Source organism: Cryptomeria japonica, chromosome 4, assembly GCF_030272615.1.
Source record: "Cryptomeria japonica chromosome 4, Sugi_1.0, whole genome shotgun sequence".
NCBI classification, from domain to species: Eukaryota; Viridiplantae; Streptophyta; class Pinopsida; order Cupressales; family Cupressaceae; genus Cryptomeria; species Cryptomeria japonica.
In genome coordinates, this window is record NC_081408.1 from 27,214,873 (window position 1) to 27,236,105 (window position 21,233).

Here is a 21,233-nt window from a genome sequence, read left to right on the forward strand (position 1 = left end):
ATTGATTTTCCTGCCAAAACCCAATTCAAACTTTGGGCGATTAGGGTTTCCTCACTTACCTTGAGGCAAACCAAGTCCAATCAGATCTTGTCCGATCTGATCTACCAGACAACCAACTGTACATTTCTGCCATTGTCACGCCTTCCAATACACATTTTCCAAATATAGAAAACACAACCCTTTTTCTCGAACTACATATGTCAAACTGCCATTAATACCTCTGTTGTTTCCTTCTTGAGGTCTTCTCACAAATTAAATTTATTGCTTTGATCTAGGCACCACCAACTCCCTGATTTGTCTCTTATGATCCATATTGAATGCACAACAGTAGAGACATCTATCTCTACACGACACTCCACGAACCTCTACATGCTCACCACCTCATCTCTTTGTGGCATCCATGTTGGCATCCACCTCTTCTTGAGCCACTATGTTGGTATGGATTGTATCACCGACATATTCCATTACCGAGTTTATCTGCTGGTATATTAACCCTTCTAGTTAAACCCTCAAACTGGTTTGTCATCAACCTGGCACTCTGCTTCTCTTCCACTGGACTACTCAATTAGTTAGCACTCTTGATAACCTGCCTTAAGCACAACTTCATCAAATGGGGAGTCTTGTTCATCTGCACCTTGCCCATATTATCAGTGAACATTCATACTGGTAAAAGCTCATGATGACATCATGTCATCAACCCTCGACAAACTCTATCTTCAATTAGGTTATTATCCTCTATCTACATCTACTCAACCTTTCCTTCTCCTTGATCAGCTCAGACCACATCACAACCAATTTGTCAATGTGACAAGCACATCACTCTTCATCTGTATCGACATCTCAACATGCCTTCTCAATCAGTCCAGTGCATATCCCTGATTTCATGCACTTGAGACACTCCTTTGATTCACCGGTAGATCCGGTGTGAGCCTTCAAACACTTGCCTTTACCTCTTCTTCCTTATCTCACATAACTATAATGACCATTATGCATAATAGGAGTTAAGTTCTACTTACCGGTGGAGTAGCACCTTATCTTCTGCATCCTGCAATTCACTCATGTGACTCCATCTTCATCAAGTGGGAGTCCTGCTGTTCTGCAACCTGACAGCATACCAGTGACCTGTTCATTCTTCTCCTCCGGTACTGATGTGATTCAGGTAACATTCTGCCTCTTCATCATAAACAACAACTCAAACACCTTGACCATCCTTCTTGTACAATGGTCATGAGCTTTTCAGGTTGACAACCACTCACTTGGTTGATATGAATTCTCCATGTCAACATATCACTTACCAGTTGACATCCTTTCCTTACCGGTGATCTGCAACACAAGGTGATATCAAGGATATCTCATCTTGTACTCTTGCATGACAATGTTGCACATGCATCTCTCATACCAGTAGTCATCCCATATCGGTTGACATCAATGACAACACAATGCCAAAATTTGTTAGTTGTTGAAAGGAAGTGATAGAATAAGAAGGTGGATAGCAATACCATTGTAAGGCCTTATCTCTTAGTGTTCTTGTAAACAATTTTGCAACCAATCGTTGATCATAAGAAAAATCAATACACAAGGTTTGAAATGTTTTGACATGCATAATAGGATCACCTTTTCCATTATAGAGTTCTAATTGAGGGATCTCCAAATGTTTGGGTGGAACAGATTTAACAATATCAAGAGAAAGTGGGCTCGCAACATTAAAGGTGGGCACAATAAATTTGGATTGACTCATGGAAGCAATTTGTTGTTACAAGGAAGACATGATTTGAGCAAGATTGTTGATTGTCATTTCCGTGGAAGAATTGACGTTAGACATAGGTGATTGAGAAGGTGGTGTGATGTTGTTGAAAGAAGGCATGGACTGAGAATAAGGTGGTGGGACATTATGATAAGTAGGAATTGGTTTTGACTGGGTAGGAAAAGGGACACTTAAAGGAGGAATAAAGTTGTTGAAAGAATTGCCCCCTTGTGTCACACTGATTGGTTGAGGAATAATAGGAACACTCATGGAAGACATGGGTAAAGATGGAGGATTAAATGAAGAAGAGGGATTTCCCACATGACTTATGGTTGTAGGATTGACTTTTTGAATTGAAGTAGCCATGATGTTAGATGTGAAAGTAGGAATACTAGTCATAGGATTAGTCAAAGGAATAGAGGAATTGACTTGTGTTGAAGGTTATGAATAACCTAGGGTTTCAGCACAACTCTAGATAGGCATGACTTTAGAATCAAGAATATGTGCAATATTACGCAATATATCAATTCCATTCTTATCACTTTGAAGCATGCATTTAAGACCTTCAATTAATGGAAGAGATTCACTATTAGGGTATTCTTGGGACATCCATTGTTGAAATCTGTCAAATTGATTGTCCAATGTAGAAAGTTGATCTAAAGAAACCATAGTTAAAGCTTCTTCTTCATCATGGGATTCATCAATGTGGTGAATAGGCACATGATTAGGATGAGAAGAATTAGCATGATCCTCATTAAAGAAGTCACCCAAATTAGGCTCCATCTCCTCGGTAATTAAATCTTGGGAAGCCTTAATTCTAATGCTTCATCTAACGGGGATAGGATAGGTAGGACTAATAGTGGCAAAACTCATGCACTAGAGGAAAAATTTGACTTTTGAATTTTGAACAAAGCTTACAAAATTGATTAATGCAAAATTTAAGAAAATAATGATTACACAATTTGAACTTTGTTGGGGGAAGAGGATGACACAATTTCCAAAAATGAAAGGAAATTAAAATTTTAAAATTAGGGCCAAGGAAATACCACTTAATTTTAAAATTAGAATTTTTATAATCAGGGTAGACAATAATTAACATCTGAATTTTAAATTTTTTCTTGAAAGTTGAAATGTTGAATTTTGAAGGTATTTCTAATTCTAGATGGATTAAAAATTGATAAAATTAGCCAATCTTCTGGATTTAGGCTATTAAATATAGTCATAATAGTCTCTCGAAATTTTGGGAAAAAGCCAAGGACCATGGTAGGAATGCACATGGTCCAACTAAATTTTCTCAAAATTTTCAGGGATGGATATTACAATGATTTTAAAGCTAACCCCAAAAAATTGACGAATTTTATGATCTTTAGATGGGTGAAATGAAGGCACAAATGTGAAAATAGGACCCTATTAGGGTTTTGAAGAAAAAGATTGCAATTTTGAAAATGGTCACCTTGGAAAATGTTTAGAACACTGAATGTAAATAAAATTGATTTGAAATTCACACAAAATCTAATTAATTTTAAAATTAGGATTTGATGACCTAACCACTTAATTTTGAAATTTGAATTTTAGGAAAAAAGGGGGGGAAATTGAAAATTTGAATTGTAGGATTGAAGAAAAATCTGAGAACAATCAGAAATCTGAAAATTAAATTGAAATCCATATTTTGCACAAGTTCAAGATGATATTTGAAAATTAGGGTATTAACAAGTAACCTCTTAATTTTGTAAATTTTAATTGAAAATTGAACAAGACAATGAGGAAATTGAATTTGACAAACAAAACAATTTTCAGATCTAAGATAACTACAAGCAATTTTTACAAATCACAAGTTCAATTTTAAATTTAAAAATTAGGGTTTTGAATGATTTAACCACTAAGTTTGCAGAAAGTTGAAACTTGTAAATGAAAAATATGCAATTTTGTTCAAAGGAAAGCATGCAAGATGTAGGGTTCATGAAAATGTAATGGTGGGAAAATGGCGAATGATAGATCAAGAAGGAAACTACCCTTTCCCTCAAAGAGAGATGAGAGTTTTGCCATCGATTACCATTCAAGCACTTTTCACCATTACATTAAAAAGAGGAGAGGATAATTCACTAGATTCAATCTCTCCACACAAAGATGGTAGATTGAATTCTGAATGAATGGGGAATGCTAAGTTGGTCCCCTCTTTCTTACTTGATTTGGAAAAGAATTTGATTGAATTATGTAGTGCAAAAGTGACAAAGAATTGATTATGACTTGAGATCGGAATATGGGATGAAGCCGTGCACTTGGATCTGGCAGTAATATGTTGAGACGAAGTCGCCCTGCGAATTTGAGGAAACGTTGCCCAGACCATGGCGGGAATGTACACAATCCTTCAAAAAAATCCATGAAATGAAAAGTGTTTTATTTCATCTACAAATGGAGCCCAAATTTGAAAGTACAGTTGCGCACTTGCAACCTACATACCAAAAAAAGAGGAAAATGGGTTGGGATTGGGGGTTTGCCTTTAGGTCAAACCCTAGTTTTGGAATTAACCAAGTAATGAAAGAAAGTACTTGCAAGTAGATGTAAATGAAAGACTGAATTGTAAATCACCTCAAGGGAGGTTGTAGTAGTAATGTTGATAGAAATGCTTGTGTGGAATTGAATATTGGAACCAATCTCCTCTTCAATGGTTGAATCCATGACTTGAATGCAACACCTAGCCTTGAAGGGAGACTTGAGAATACTCAATGCTAGAAAATAATGATTGAATGCTTGAATGCTCTTGAATGCTTGATCGCTTGTGAATTTCCCCCTCATCCCACTTATGCAAATGAGAGGACGAATTCCCCCTTAAATACATGTTGGTGGATTTGAATTTCATCATGGGCCAACATCAGCGGAGTTTCTCGCCCGAGGCACAACCGACAATACAACCCTAGGAAGGGTCCTACCCCAAAATAGGGCAGGGACAGGGGCGCCACGCCCCTGTATAAGGGGGCACAGTGGTGCAACGCCCCTATCCTACCCCTTTCTCCAAGGAAGAGTGTGGATGGGGTGATGTAGAGGCCAAGGAAGAAGCTGTTTCTGCAAGCCAATCAATCTCTGATCTCCGATCAGGCTAGAGGATTGGAGTTCGCATGCATGAGGACCCTAATGCAGTAAAAAATTGCTAAGGTCGCAATTTTATGACACTACACATGTGCTAGCATGTTATATAATTTCTTGTGTTAAGTAGAATTATATCATGTTGCATTTAATTAGTGTTAATTAAATCACATTAGTCATATAGTTCCTAGGCTTAATACATTCTTCTTTTACATTGTCAAAGTTGCATTTAATTAAATACTTAGTTATTTAATTAAATCACACATGTATTAATTTAGTCATGAAGCATTGAGAAATCAATCACACAGAAATTAAATTAGACATACATGTTAATCATTCAATATTTTATTTCTAATCTAAGCAATAAATATATTGTTTAAGCATTAAAATAACATATCAATGAGTATCATAATATATACATCAATACATCAAGATCATCTCCTATCCCTAGGACTAGTAGCAAGAGGATGGTGGCTATATGCCCCCTCCTGATTTGGTCTGGGGGTGGCCCCATGGGGGTGTATCGCGATATGGACCGCAAACTCCGCGAGGAGCTCCTGCGATCCCTCTCCATCATAATCCCACAGTATGTGGCTGCCTCTATCTGTGACACTGCTAGGTCATGCTCTATTTGTCTTAATCTCTCTTGTAGGACCTCCATCTTTGTCTGAATAGGGGAGAAAATGTCCTCGTGTCATCCTACATTCCTTTGGGATCTATACAATATCTGTGAGGAACTAGGAATGTGTGCAGTCATGATGAGGTCTGTCACTGCATTCTGAATAAGAGAACGCCACTCTTGGATGGTAGCTGCAAGAAAGAGAAATTTTTTATCAGTAACATTGTATATCATCAAATGTAAACAAGTAAGATGCATAAATTAATCAATAATAGGACACCTTACCTGGATCTCCATCTCACCAGTAGGGATCGTGGAAACCGATCGCCTAAGACTGGGACCCGCTAGGCTCTCTGTGCTCGTACTGTCTCTGTACAGTGGGTGTGGGCCGAGGGGGACTAGGATCAGGACCCCTTATAGGGTCCTTCTCCACCTCTAATGGGAGACTCGGTGGATCTAGGGCTATGGTATCCTCCCCGGAGTGATGAGGAACTGCATCTGACTTGTCCTCCTCCTTAATCTCCTCATCCTCCTTGTCCTCCTCCTCGTTGTACTTCTTTTTGTCATCGTCGTCGTCCTCCTCTCTATCCTCCTCATAATCTCAATCCTGATCTCCCTCTCTAGTGTCAGGATCATCTCCATCTCCGCCTGCCTCCTGCTCTCCTGTATCGTTAGCTTGATTATCTGAGCCCTCCTTGGATGTATCAGATCCCTCTCTGTTGTCGGACTGTCTCCATGGTTCAGGGTTCCCTCGAGGGAAATATGCTAGGAAGATGGCTTCAGGGTATGTCCTCCCCTACCATGTGATATACCATTGGTGCGTGCCCAAATCATCTCTGTAGTCTATCACAATGTCCTCATTTGACCTGTCCAAATGTGTGATGTTGATCTCATCACTGGTAGGCCTAGGAATGGCTCCTAGCCTCGGCATCACACGTGAGTGTGAGATGTACACGGGCACATCAATAGGAACACACTGCTCAAACCCAAAATGCCACCGGACTTGGTCAAAGTAGAAGGGAACGACTATGTGGCTGTATCGCCCCTCTAGTAGATGGTTCCTCTACATGCTGGACAACTGCCTATGTATCCCTACCTACATGTACATCCTGAGGTAGGGTCTCCATATGACTCTGCTTGCTATCAATCTATCTAAGCTCAACCTCCAATGCAAGAGATTGCTGAATTGCCACTCGCGGTTAAGTGGATAAGAAAATACCCTAGGTTGCTCTGGAACCAAGTCTATAGGGTCTCTAGTAGGCCTAGTGCAGGTAATATGCTCAAACATCCACACCTATAGTAGTGTGCATGTCATCAGGTTGCATCCTTGTCCGAAAAAATACTCCCCAAGGGCATGATAGAGATGCACAAGCATGCTCCAACCCCAAGAGTATACCCTTCTATGTCTCTCCATCGCCCAAATACTATAGATGAGTCCTCCATGCATATGTGTGTCGTGCCCATTAGGGCACATGACTAATGCAAAGGTAGCAATAATGAGTTGCCTCACTAATGAAACCTCGCCGGTAGGGTGTAGGAGCCAACTGACCATGATACGGCCCGTCATCTCGTCGAGTATCACTCTCCCCACATCATATACCTTCTCTCTCTTGTAATCCTCCTCTATCTGGTCTGATTGATATCTCACAGTCTCCCCCCTAATGGGAAGGCACAGAGTGCGGTATACATCCTCAAGGGTGACTGTCATCTCCCCCATAGGTAACGAGAACGTCAAGGTGTCTGCATCCCACCTCTCCATCAATGCCATCAACATCACATAATGGAATCTGATGGTCGACATAGTCATCACATCCCACAAGTCCACTGCATGTAGCAACTCCCTCTCTCTCGCTGTTAGCCTTGGGATCTATTCTCAAAGGCTCTGGAAGGTGGGACCGATGGTATGCACATGGATGTATGATAGTGTCTGCAAAACACAAAACATTCTATCATCAACACTCAATCATCATTATCATCCAATCAATGCAATCATGCTATCTATTTTAACATTCATCGCCTGATCCCATGTCACTGTTGGTCACCCCGAACATGGACCAAGGTTCCCTGAGTGGACCAAGGTGCCCTACTAGGACTAGGGCACCTAGATAGGTGCCCCTTGGGACCATGGCACCCTAGGGGGACTAGGGTGCCCTAGGACCCCTAGGTACCCAAAGAGGGGGCCTGGATTGGTCTTGGCAATGACATCATCATTCCTAAATACTATGAAAGCATGAAAAAGTCAAATGGATTCAACAAAAGGTCAACTCACCTCGTCAAGTGGTTGGCCAACGAGTATGGATTGGTGCAGGATCTCCATTTGCGTAGGTCGCTCAGGTCAGCGTCGAGGCATGATGACTAATATTTGGGATCCCTTGTAGTGAATAGTGCCAAAAAGTGAGAAAGTGACAAATGAAGGTGTCATTTCATATTTATGTGTTATGACCTTTTTCACTTTATGTTTTTTAGTTAAAACCCTAATTTCTACACTTTTTCTTCAATCCATCATATCTTGAGCTAGGAAGCTTTGATTCTTGCACTATCAGCGGCATTGGAATCGTGAGTTTTCCCTCTTTCTTTGCATTAGTTCCATAACATTATTGGATATGTAATCAAGCCTTGTTGCGAACTTTCTTCATCAAAATCTTTATTACAATTCACTGTGGTAAACCTGATACCCTATTTCACCTCACTAATAAGCAAGTCGAAACAGGGGGGGCATATAGCTACTTGTGAATTTCATCATCCTCCTTAGTAAGCATTAGGTAAATTTGTGATGTAACATGTGGTTTTGTAGGGTGTGGTTCTTAATTGTGTACTGCAGATACCACTGGGGGCTTCGTCCGCCAACTTATGGATATATCCTTTTTCAAATGATGTTTACTTTTCTGTACTTTAGCTTGCATATGCATGTAGTGTCATATGACTGCTAAAGTGGGGGCTAAATGTAGTGTCGTAAATTGTACACCCTTGCTAGAGTGGTACAATTTCACACTTAGGTTAGAACCCGCCTTAGTGTGTCTTGCATCTTACATTTCTAATTTTTCTTTAATCATTTAATTAATTAATTTAATTAAATCTAAGGTCATGTTTCATCACTTCACATGTTATAAAGTTGGGCCCTTTACCCTAAGCATGCCCCTTTCCATTTTATTCCTCCAATGAGTCATTTAATCATAAACCCTAATTATGTCTTATTTCGACTGTTTAGGCCTGATTTTTCATATCAAAATATCTCGAAATCAACTGTAACTTTGGGATGTGCTCTAATATCATCATATCTAACAGCCCCAAAAATTTAGTGAAAAGTTGGTCGGACTGTGGCGGGAATGCACATGGTCCTTAGTTTTTTCCCCGAAATTTCGGGAGCACAATTCTATGATATAATAATGCTTAATCCCAAAATATCAGCGAGAAATTCAAATCCTAGGCCAGCCTAAACATGAAATTAAGATCTAGGGTTTCATACTTAAGAGCTCTCTTTCTTCATTTGAAGGGGTCTTCTTCTAAGAATCTAAGGGCAAGTTTTCAGAGAATTAGACCCTTCTTTGTAGCGAGAGAGTAGATCTTTGAAGTCTTTAGCAACATTCAACATTCATCCATCAAACATTCATCAAGCATCATTTTATCAATTGGGAGATTTTGAAGATGTAGAAGAACAATAGGAGATCACTGACTGAGGATTGGCTTGTACCTCTCCCTTAGGGTTGGGTATGGTTTCATGTTGTTTTCATGTCTTTGCATAAGCTTCATTTTGATTCATATCCATGCTTTAGACCACTTTGCATTGTGGATTTAGAGCATTTACTTTGTCAATTATAAGTAATTAAGGTTTACTCTTTAGGGTTGCTCTAGATTGTTTGCTTTCATCTTAGGATCTTGCAAACACATTTTTAGTACAAAATCGGCTATTTGTGGAGGTGGAAATCATCAACACAGGGGTTTGAATAAGGCAAAACCTTATATAGCCACCCCAAACCCTATTTTTCAACTTTAGGTACAGGTTTGGATCCGAGGGTCGCTGGAAGTTTTAGGATTGAAAGAGCACACAGGGACAATTTTGGGTTGCAGATCTCAGCAAAAGCCCCAACGACAGGGGTGTGGTACCTTGGTCCTACCCAAGACAGTGGCATGGTGCCATGGTCCTTCCCTCTATCAACAGGACTTGGTAGAACAACACCTTGCAAGCTCCAGAATCCATCTTGTCACTTGCATCTCCAGAAGTGCAGAATCAAGACAGTGGCGTGGCACCCCCGTCCCGGACATTTCTTCTCAGATTTTAGAACCAGGTGCATCTATGATTTTGCCTTCTAATCTATAATTTTCATCAGTATATCAGTTGTTCTTTTATCTGCATTCTCAGATTAGATTTTTCTTGCTTACTTGCATTCTAGGTTGGATTGCATTTTTGCATCATTCCTCTCTCTCATTTACAACAAAGGAAGAGGTAATCCATGGCTCTCTCTTCCTCATAAGAAGTAGCCCAAGCGCGTTACCTCCCTAGGCTCTTTCATATTCCATGAGTGTGTATGAGAGTGGGATTAGGGTTTCCATACCCAGTCTCTCTTTTTCCCCTACACAGAAACAAGAAAAATGACTTTTTAGGGTAAGAGAGAAAATAGATTCACCTTTTATTCCACTTAAAACAAAGACATTTTAATTAAATTATTTTGGCTTTTTTAATGTTGTTGGTGTGGCAGAGTCTTGGGCTCGAGACTTGATGAGTTTGTCAAGTCTGACAGACTCAATGAGTCTGAGAAGACCCGACCAAACTCGGTTGAGGCCGAGTCTAGGGTCCTCTAGACTCGATAGAGGTGACCTACCTCAGGACTCGCCAAGTCTGGGCCAAACTGTGCGAGTCTTGTAACTCTAGTTCTACTTACCACCAAATGCTAGTGACTTACATGACGAAGAAGAAAAATACTCAAACTATAAAATACATATCTGGAAATTTTTCATCATGATATTATATGTATTTCAAGAAAGTTCTAAAAAAAAACGTAGCATCTGTTAGGATTCCCAAAGATACTGAGGGGGGGGGAGGTGAATCAATATCTAACCGGTATATCAAATTACTTGATTTAAAACATGAAAAGCATATTAAAACTGAGTATCGGTAAACCAATATAATGAAGTAAATAAGAACAATAACAACAACATGAGAAGCACACCATAACACAGTATTTTAACGAGGAAACCCGGTGTGGGAAAAACCTCAGTGGGATTTGTGACCCACAATATTCACTTGTTGGCCAATAAGGGAATATTACTCTTACAATAGGGGCCTGCACATGCAGGAAGGCCAAGTGCCTAGAGCTCATTGCTCAATTACAAAAGAAGTCACACTGATTTACAAAAATGGATTATACTAATCCAGTGTCTTGTACTGCTTCAAATTAGCATCTGCTATGCCAGATTCAATACCGGTTCAAGCTCTGTTACAACATAAACCCTTAACCAATAATTCACATGTTAGGTTTGCTATTACTTTTCCATACTTCGCATCCTATCTCTTGTCTACAAAATGATCTACAATGATCTCATACATATATGAGTCATATTACAATCCGCCATGTCGGTTTACAAAAGATTTTACAATTAATTACAAAATACATTAATACAAAATTGCTGTCGACTAGGATGCTAGTATTCTTCCTTTTTGCTGTCGGTGTTTTGTGTGTCGGTGTAGAGTCTGTCGGTGCCGGTGCCTGTGTCTGCCTGCCGGTATCACATGATTGCAAGGTTGCCATCAATGACAATACCTTCAATCACCTACAATTTCTCATTGGAGTGTGCATTTTCCAACAACATCCCCTGTTTTGTATTATATTGAACATATTACTATAAGTAGAGGTTATGTTAAAATTTAGCACACTCAATGCTATCATTGGTATGATCATTCTACATTTTAGGCAAAACATTAAACATTATCAGTAGAGATGAAATAATATAATTGTAAGAATGCCATACATGGTGCTCACTTAAACCAATAGATTCCCATATGACTTTAAAAAAAAAAAGAAGAAGTACTCTATGTTGTTTCTGCTGTCGATCTATACCCTACTAAAGCCCTGAGTCACCATGTCCCAATATAACATACCATATTATCTTTGAATGAGACAACATTTCAAAGTCTAAAACATCCACACATAAACAATGTGAATTGTGTGATTTGCGTAAGATATTTGTGAATCCCACTAGCTGAGTCCCATCACAAATATCTCTCTCACATACTCAAGATTAACTTCTCTTTTTATACATGAAAAAGCATTTCATGAAAAAGATCTACATTACTATTCCTTCAAATGCATTTCCAACAAATCCACTCTTTGAAAATATTGCAACTAGAGCATTCCACGAGAAGTTTTCTTTTAAAAACATTTTGTCAAAAGGTTTCATTGCTTTGTTTGTGTCTCCAAATCTTGTATGCATGTCTTCGACATTATCAACCTTATTATTCGACAAAAATCCACCTTCTATCATGCTTTGATGGATGCTCTTTTATTTTTATTTGTGATGTCTGATATAGTGTCCATTATTGCAGCGCAAGCCTATTGCTTTAGTTTTTTTCATTTAGCATAAGAAAAGATCTCTAGAAAAACATTGCCCATGTTTATAATGATGGAAAAGGGTCACTCATCTAATATGTTTGTCTGTGCTTTTTGTGCAATCATCTTGTCCCCATTTTTTTAATTCATATTGAATGATATTATAGCATTACATAACATAATCCTTAATTACTTTTTCCCCATCTTGCATGCCATGAAATTTCTTGCATCATAGAGGTATATAACTGAGGCAATTGGCCTATGCCATAAAAATTAGAGCATTACAGAGATACGTCTATATGCACTTTCAATGCAATTAGTTCTGTTACAGTCATCGATACCACTGTAATTTCTTAAAGTTAAGGAATTTAATCGGTCTCTCCTTCTATTGACATTCATAACGGCAATAAAGGTCAATCTTATAGTTTACTTTAGTCATCCAGGATTTCCTATCTTTGAAAGCATAGCAATAAGAGTTGAGTGAGTCTTGAAATTATTAGCTGTAGTAAATAGTTAGAAGCATTAAACTTGATGAGCCTAATTTATTATGGTTTTGGTTTTTATTTATATATTAAATAACATGATAGACACTTTCTTAGTTGCCCTCAATTTCGGTAGCAAATCATTTATTCTCATTTTTCCAGTTGTCAATATGAATCAATCTTTTGGTGTTTAGAAGTCAAGAGGCCAATGTATAAATCAATTTTATCATTTGTGGTCTTTGTTTTTTTTACTGTGATGCCCAATTGTCTTTTAGTCTGTATGATTTTCCCTTTCCATGTTTGTTGGTCTCTATGCTTTTGGACTGTCACATACTCTTTATCGTAGAAGATATACTATATGACTCTCCCTGACAGTGAAACTAGACTCCTTGAATCTTTGGACTAGTTTATTAATAACAATCCATGTGCTTTGTATTTATCTCAAAAATATGCAAATATGTCTACCAAAGAAATTAAAACAACATCATCTGAAAAATACCTCTTTCCCCATTCTATACTCATGCCCTGTTCAATGTTATTGTGCATATTTTAGCTCTGCCTTAGGTAGACTATAATTCATTTTCAACTTAGGTTTGCAAACTATCTTTTATCAATTGTTTCATAATTCTTGCAATCCTAACCCTTTGACAACATTTTTCTCTTGTAGCATTGTAATCTTCCATGTGCAAAACCTTATTCATGCTGCCTAAAAACATCCTTTGATATTGCCTGGTATAAGGCTCTTGTCTTTGTTATGAAACATTTATAGACTGTTATGATGTATTGAGTGGTCTTGGACATACTTTTTATGTTGTTTTAATTATTAAAACTTCTAACTTTGGCCTTTGGCCTTACCTATAATCTATTATCTTTATATCATGATACTCATTGTTACTTTTGCATTATCATGTCTTTAATGACCTCTATCCCACATTAATCCCTGTGAATGTCCTATATCAAAACATTGTACTCTGCCAAGATGCATCTCTTACTCTTCAACCAAGAATTATAATTTTTATTCGAACTCTATTATTGTTCTTTTGTATGCAAAAGAACTCTCATGCTTCACTTGGCATCACCAATAATCTCCACAAGAATATCGTCAAATGATGGAATCGGTTTGCATCTCTCACAATAATTTGTTGTGCAAGAATCTTGGAGATAAACTTGGTTTGCAGTGTGGCAATCAAAACATACTTGAAGGTTTTTAATGAATCTAATAGTTGTTCCAAGAGGTCTATTTAACAAGCCAGATACAATTGCCAGCCTCTCACTGTGGTGGCAGAGGAAAAAATATTTGTATTCCTCCTCCACATCATTTAGTATATGTTTCGAATATGGAAGATACCTTGGCACTTTCATCTCCCACGACAATTCCTCCAACTTTGCATAGATGTCCTGAGTCTGTGGGTGTAATATGTCTCCAACACAAAAAAGCATGTACCATTTTATGTATGTCAATCCAACTGTATCCAAGAATCTTTTGAATTCCTCTTATCTTTCATAGATCTTCTCACCTTTTGAACCTTGTTCCATCTGCCCATGTTGGCATATCTATGTTTGACAGAATATCATAAGATAAAGTGTTTTTTTGATCCAGCTCAGAAAGGTGAGTTGTCGTAAATACCCCTAACCTCATATTCTTATGTGATCTACAAAAACCATGCAAACACATCCACACAACTACCAGAGGGTTAATTGGCATTTTGATAATAAAGTTAAGAGTTTCCTTAAGATAGCCAACATGGCCAAGTAGGTCAACCATGCATGCATAATGATCAATTGTAGAACTAATGCAAACAAGAGTCAATCATGCCATTGAGGAATTTGCAACCCTCATCCACTAAAACTGCATGGCTGCATGCAAATAAAACAAAGTCATAGCTTCCATGGTCAAGGTGTATTCCAAAGTGCTTCATTAGTTCAAAGAATTTGAAAAAATCCTTGCAAAATCCATTTTGTGAAAATGTTGCAGTCATTGTATTCCAAAAGACCACATCTCACTGAGACATTTTATCAAACAATTCATGTGCCTTGTTATGCTTCCACATTTTGAATAAATATGTAATGGAGCATTTGCAACAACAACATCTCAGCAATATCCACTTTCAATGATACTTTGATGGATGTCAATACTCTGTTCCAAAGCTTCCATTTTGAAACACGCTGAAAAAAGTTGTGCAGTTTGGTTTTATGCCTGCCAATTGCATTTTCTTAAAAGTTTCCAAGGCCTCTTCGACAAGCCCATTTTGTGCATATCCTGAAATAATTGCAATCCATGAGACCACATCTTGTCGAGACATTTTGTCAAATAGTTCACTTGCCTTTTCTAAACTTCCACATTTTGTGTACATGTCTACCAGAGAACTCACAAGTACAACATCTAGTAGGAATCCACTTTCAATTATGTTAAGATGTGAAGAAATCAAAGGAAATACTAAGAGGGGGAGGTCATGAATCAATATTTCATATCTTTTGACAATTATAAAAGGAATAGAAAACTTAAACAATAAGTCAAAAATAAAGGCTCAAAATAGAGACAAAATTTCCCGTGGAAAACCCTTTAGAGACACAAAATTTCCCGTGGAAAACCCTTTCAGATAAAAATCACGTAATAATTAGTTCTCATTCATCTTTAAATGCATCAACCCATATTACATAATAGTGAAACAAAGAGCTCCAACTCTCCTCACAACACCTACTGACTACAATAGAGGCTCCAACCACTAAGTGGTCAGTGCCAACTCAAACTCAACACATAGTTCGTGAACAAAAAGTTATAAAAATAGTGCAAGCTCTTTGTTTTACTCAGAAATAAGTAAATCTCATTTTGCTCAATACATTGTCAAATTAATATTCAACACAGTCTGATTGAAAGTAAAGTTTTCTAAAAAGTCCTTTTGAGAAACAATATATCACTAGAGTTCTATAGCCCTGCACAATGTAATTAAATTTTCATTCCAAGCTCCAAATCTTTGCCTCTTCTTCTATCATATGAAAGTATGTAAACACAGACTGTTTCAGAATAAACAATATAATCTAAAAACTGCTCAATTAAAAAATCTGCTTGTACTGAATATCCTTCATTATAGTCTCACATCACACTTCTTGTATATCTTTAAAATCTCATAATGTCATAAGATGCAAAACACATCGTTACTACATTTCACCAAAGATGATAACAAATCCACACACAGTAAACAACACACCAAATTCCTTAACGTCATCTGATCACTTTTCTCATTCCCCAAAAACAAAGTCTATGTGCATCACCCGCATTTAATCTCCTCATGCCACTACAATTCTTCAAATTCAATCAAACCCAAGAAGGTAAGAGAAAAGAAAAAATGTTATTCACATCGAATCATCACACCAAAAAAAAATGTTACACCCAGTCATCCAAAAAGACACGTTATCACAACACCTCTGTCATCCAAAAATGTTACACCCAGACTGGAAGGATGCTGACAAAGGTTGTGGAGTTTGGTTTAACACCTGCTGATTGCATTTGCTTAAAAGTTTTTAAAGCTTCTGCAACAAATCCATTTTGTGCATATCCTGCTATCATTACATTCTATGAGACCACATCTCGTTCAGGCAGATTTTCAAACGGTTTGCATGGTTTCTTTATACTTCCACATTTTGCATACATGTCTATCAGGGCATTCATAACCATGACATCTGACAAAAAATTGTTTTCTATTATGCTTTCATGGATGTGCATACCCTGTTCCAAATCTCCATTTTTGGCACAGACTGGGAGGATGCTGGCAAAGGTTGTAGAGTTTGGGTTAACATCTGCCAATTGGATTTGCTTAAAAGTTTCTAAAGCTTCTAGAACAAACCCGTTTTGTGCATATCCTGCAATCGTTGTACTACATGAAACCACATCTTGAGGCATGTTGTGAAATAGTTGACGAGATTTGTGTATGCTTCGACATTTTGCATACATTTCTGTCAGGGTATTTGCAATTACGACGTCTGACAAAAATCCACTTTTGATTATACTTTTATGGGTTTCCATCCCCTCTTCCAAAGCTCCCATTTTTGCACAGGCTGGGACGATGCTGGAAAAGGTTGTGCAGTTTGGCTTTACACCAGCCAATTGCATTTGCTTAAAATTTTCAAGGCTTCTTCTACAAACCCATTTTGCAAATATCCAGCAATCATTGAAGTCCATGAGAACACATCCAGTCTAGTGATTTTGCCAAAAAGTTCATTTGTCTTATGTATGCTTCCACATTTTGCATACATGTCTACCAAGGCACTTGCAACTACAACATCTGACAAAAAACCACTTTCGATTACACTTTGATGGATGTTCATACCCCAATCTAAACTTCGGATTTTGGCACAGGCTGATAGGATGCTAGCAAAGGTTGTGGAGTATGGCTTTGAACCTGCAAATTGCATTTGCTTAAATGCCTCCAAACCATTTTCAATAAATCCATTTTGAACATAGCCCGAACCATCACATTCCGTGACATGACATCTGGTTGAGGCATTTCTTTACAAAGATTCAGAGCCTCGTCAAAAATACCATTTTGTACATATCCTGCAATCATAACATTCCATGAGACCATATTTTTCTGGGGCATTTCTTTGAAAAGCTTCAAAGCCTCAAGAATTCCATTTTGCGCATATCCTGCAATCATAGCATTCCAAGAGATATTTTGTTGAACAGTTGACGTGCCTTGTGTATACTCCCACATTTTGCATACATGTCTATCAAGGCACTTTCAACTACAAGATCGGACAAAAATCTGCATTTGATTATGCTTTGACTCATGTCCAATCCCTTTTCCAAAACTCCTAATTTGATTATCTTCGTATATGCAGATCTCTCTCATGGCAAAGGAAATACCATTTTACCATGTAAGGGTTTTCGAAGACTACACAAACCATAAATAACACGGAAATAAATTTGGAATTGAAGGTTCTTTGGACTTAAAGAAATGGCATTTCTTAAAGAAAAGCAGAGATTAATCAAGGCCACAAAATTCCAACTTTGCTTTAAGCACAAATATATTGGAGGGGGCTTGTTACAATAAGGGATGCTATTGGTTAATGAACATATATGACAATCTATTTTAATCATTGACCCACTTCTCAGTAATTCAGAGGTTTGCATTTAAATAATATAAGGAACTGGTTGACACAAGAATTCATTTTCTAATTTCAATGGCATACAACAAAGAGAGTTCATCTTGTAGATAATCACTTGATTCAATAATTGACTCAAGTCCAAGACAAACTGAAAAATTATAATCATGCAACATTCACCTACATACTGTAAACATTGTTTATATCTTTATAATTTTATAAAGTGTAAATGTTTTGTGGCCATACTATGGTGGATTGGCATTGAACGGTATATTTTCTGAGCATGAGTGAAGCATTTGTCACACCTAATTATAACTTTGCAGATAATCCTATTGACTTGATTAATATTTTTTCCTTTGATTGCCATTCAAAGCCAAGATTAACTAGTTGCATTTTAGCATCCTGTTAGCATTGATTTTCTATAGTTAACGGTTGTCTAATTTTCTGAATGCAACATTTGGGATCGTGGGAATTTAGGAGCAAAACTTGGTACCAAGATGATTGCAGGCATGAAGGATTTTGCAGGGCTCAGCTGTTTGCCTTGTTTGTAACTGAAGAACTAGACTCATGGCAGGGTAAAGGCAAGAGTACACCACTCTTCCTTAGTCTAGCATTAATAATTTTCACAAAGCCCTGTTCTGCCAAAGCAAATGTCATGTATTCACAAACAAAAACAAATCAAAACTATTCTTCTAGGCTTTGGCACGAACTTCGCTGCCTTGCAACCCTTGTTAAACTATCTGACAGTAGTGGAACATTGAATCCCTCAAGATTATTTAAACACTGCTTAACTGCGGAGAACTACAACAGGTAAACAATAATTGGAACATATAATTATATAATCATCTATTCAGTTAAACTGAATAATAACAAATTACATCAGCTCAAAGGAAACCAAATTACATACAAAGGGCATGCAATGGTAGATATATAGATTTTACATTGCAGGAGACATAACAATGTCAATGCCATGCATGCATATTGCCTCTGTCTGAGACGCGTCTTTCAGATATTTCATACACACAAACTCTAAAAATTGGAGATGACCTAATAACTAAAATTTCATATAGTCACTAGATTTTAAGCTTGGAAACTCCATTATCTAGTTGCAATGACAATTATAGCATCAAATAACTAAATTTTCAAACAGTGGCTGTGATCTAGCCTGATGATTCTAAAATATTTAAATAATTTTCAACATTCACACCCAAAGAAATGGCATTAACATCAGACCAAATGCTTGATAAACCATTTGAATCAGAACAATAAGTGAAATAATAGAATAAAGTCTATGCACACATCAAATCAAGTGCCCACCTTATTATTCTCAATGCTTCAACCATAAAATAGAGAAAATCGCAATTTCAACAGCAGCAAAAGCAAGTATAGTCCAAAGCTTCAGATCTGATGAGCATGTTGCAGCCTTAACTTCCATTAAAGATTCTATAGCAATGGGTTTCTTCCAATTTTTCTCAATGCCTTCAACATGGCCCTTGCCCACAACTGCTACAACTGATTTACATTCCTTTGCAACTTCAAACAATCTAGAGGCCATATACAAGTCCCTCTCATAAATGTATGTTTCTGCCATACTCGGAAATTTCCTTTCTAAAACTTGATTATAATTTGCAGTATTTGCATCCACATCTACTGATACTAAGGACATGGTAGCTAACTGTAATAGAGAGGTGAAAAAAAGCTTGGTTTTATACCAGAAGCTCATCTTTGACCATGTCCTTTGCCATGTTATCTGAGCAGGTCTGTCACCCAATACAACCTTACCACAATATTTCTTTGCTTCTCTGTATGCACTTTGGAACTCAGAACAAGGAACAACTCCAAGTTTTTCTCCACGTTTTCTCATAACCAAACATCGAAGAGTTGAAACAGCATTAGAATAGTTACTCATCCACAAAGCAACCATAACATCAGTAAATCTGGGTACCCTTGTAACCCGAGGGTCTCGAGGATTCAAGCAGTAAGCCCTTCTTTCACACAACTCTAGGAATACGACATCTGGTTTCAAGAAGCCAATGATTTCTTCAACATCCTTGCAAGATTGTGTAGAGATATGACATGTTCCAACAAGATAAACATTGCAGATACCTTCCATAGATTCACATTGCAAATTTACAACTTTCTTCCTCAGCTCTTCTGGAAGCTGAATCTGAGCAGGGTGTACAGTTTGGTCTTGGAGGAGAAATGGGTTTGAAATATTCTTTTCCATTCCTTCTTGTAAGATACTACAGCACTTGTATCTTTTGTGAAATTAGACTCTATCAAAACAGAGGATCCTGCAACCTTCGACGATATAATGATTTAGATTTACAAGTAATTTGTGAGAAAAGCTTTTTGTATGTGTAAATAGTGTTTGCTCTCTCTTCTAGACAGGCCGACTTGGGCAAGCATTTTCACACTCGTGTTTATATTCCATCTTAGAGATATAATGCATTTTAAAAGATTGTATGCTTGAATGTCATGCATAAAATTAAAATCTAGTAAAGGTGTATTGTTTTCAAGTGCTTATCCAAGTGGTTTTTCCCTTTTCTCACAAAAAGTTAGTAGTTAAATGATTATTGTGAGACATAAATTTGAAATGAATTAAAATTTGTGAATCTATTTTTTGTAATGATGAATTTAGTATTTTTATGATAATTTTTTTTAGTTTTGCGTCTATTTTAAAGAAATATTTTACTATATGTATATGATAATGGATTTTGTTTGCAGTTTGGTTAAATTATTTAATTATATCTATACACATTTCTATTTTGATTGGTTTGCCTTATTTTTAAATGCACCTATTTTTTATATATTCAATCTATTTGCCTAAATGTTAGAATTGGCAACTGAATAGATTTGCTCTATATTCTAAAGGTTGATCACAAGGATCTATAAATACAGATAATTCATGAAGAGTTGTGTCCCTTGCATGAGACATGACTATAACTAAACATGATTAAATAAAATTTATTTCTAACACCCCTCCATAAACTTTATTTCATCACATAGTTCAACTAAATGATGGGGGCATCCTAAAACAGTAGGATTGTTAGCTTACCCATTTACAAGTGATGAGCATTTGACACCAATACCTTCTCTAAAATAAACAAACTTATCCTTGCCTAAAGGTTTAGTAAAAATATTTGCAAGCTGCTCATTGGTTGGTGTATAAACTAGTTCAATTTCCTTATTAAGAACATGTTCACGAATAAAGTGATGGTGTACTTCAATGTGCTTTGTGCGAGCATGAAACACTGGATTCTTAGACATTTTCAACACACTTTGATTATCACAATATATAACTATTGGATCAAGTTGTGGATGTTGAAGATTCTCAAGAAGTTTTCTAAGCCATATTGATTCACAAGTTGCTGCAACAACTGCTTTGTACTCTGCTTCAGTGGATGAAAAACCAACATTAAGTTGTTTCTTACAACTCCATGAGACAATAACAGATCCAAGATTAAAACAATAACCAAAAGTTGATTTTCTAGAGTCTATGCAACTTGCCCAATCTAAATCAGAATAACCAATAAGTTTAAAATCTTCATTTTTCAAATGCTCCAAGCCAAATTTTTGTGTTCTTTGAAGATAACTTAAAACATTCTTTGCAGCTAACAAGTGACTTTGTTTAGGGTGAGCTATGAATTGAGATA

The 21,233-nt window shown here is 37.1% G+C and overlaps 2 protein-coding genes across 2 annotated transcripts in view; both read right to left on the reverse strand.

Moving 5' to 3' along the window:
• The window catches only part of LOC131079231 (pentatricopeptide repeat-containing protein At2g33680-like), a 31,819-nt gene extending 15,300 nt beyond the window's left edge, over positions 1–16,519 (reverse strand). The window contains exons 1-2 of the mRNA XM_058017132.2: positions 16,201–16,519; positions 14,611–14,857 (exon numbers count right to left, since the gene is read on the reverse strand). Coding sequence (XP_057873115.2) covers positions 14,611–14,857; positions 16,201–16,519 — 566 coding nt within the window. The remainder of the gene's footprint in view (positions 1–14,610; positions 14,858–16,200) is intronic.
• A 2,132-nt stretch (positions 16,520–18,651) lies between these two features.
• Positions 18,652–19,977, reverse strand: LOC131079232 (uncharacterized). The gene has a single exon (XM_059219537.1). The coding sequence runs from the start codon at positions 19,802–19,804 to the stop codon at positions 18,905–18,907; it is 900 nt and encodes a 299-aa protein (XP_059075520.1). The 5' UTR covers positions 19,805–19,977; the 3' UTR covers positions 18,652–18,904.
• Between the last annotated feature and the right edge of the window lie 1,256 nt (positions 19,978–21,233).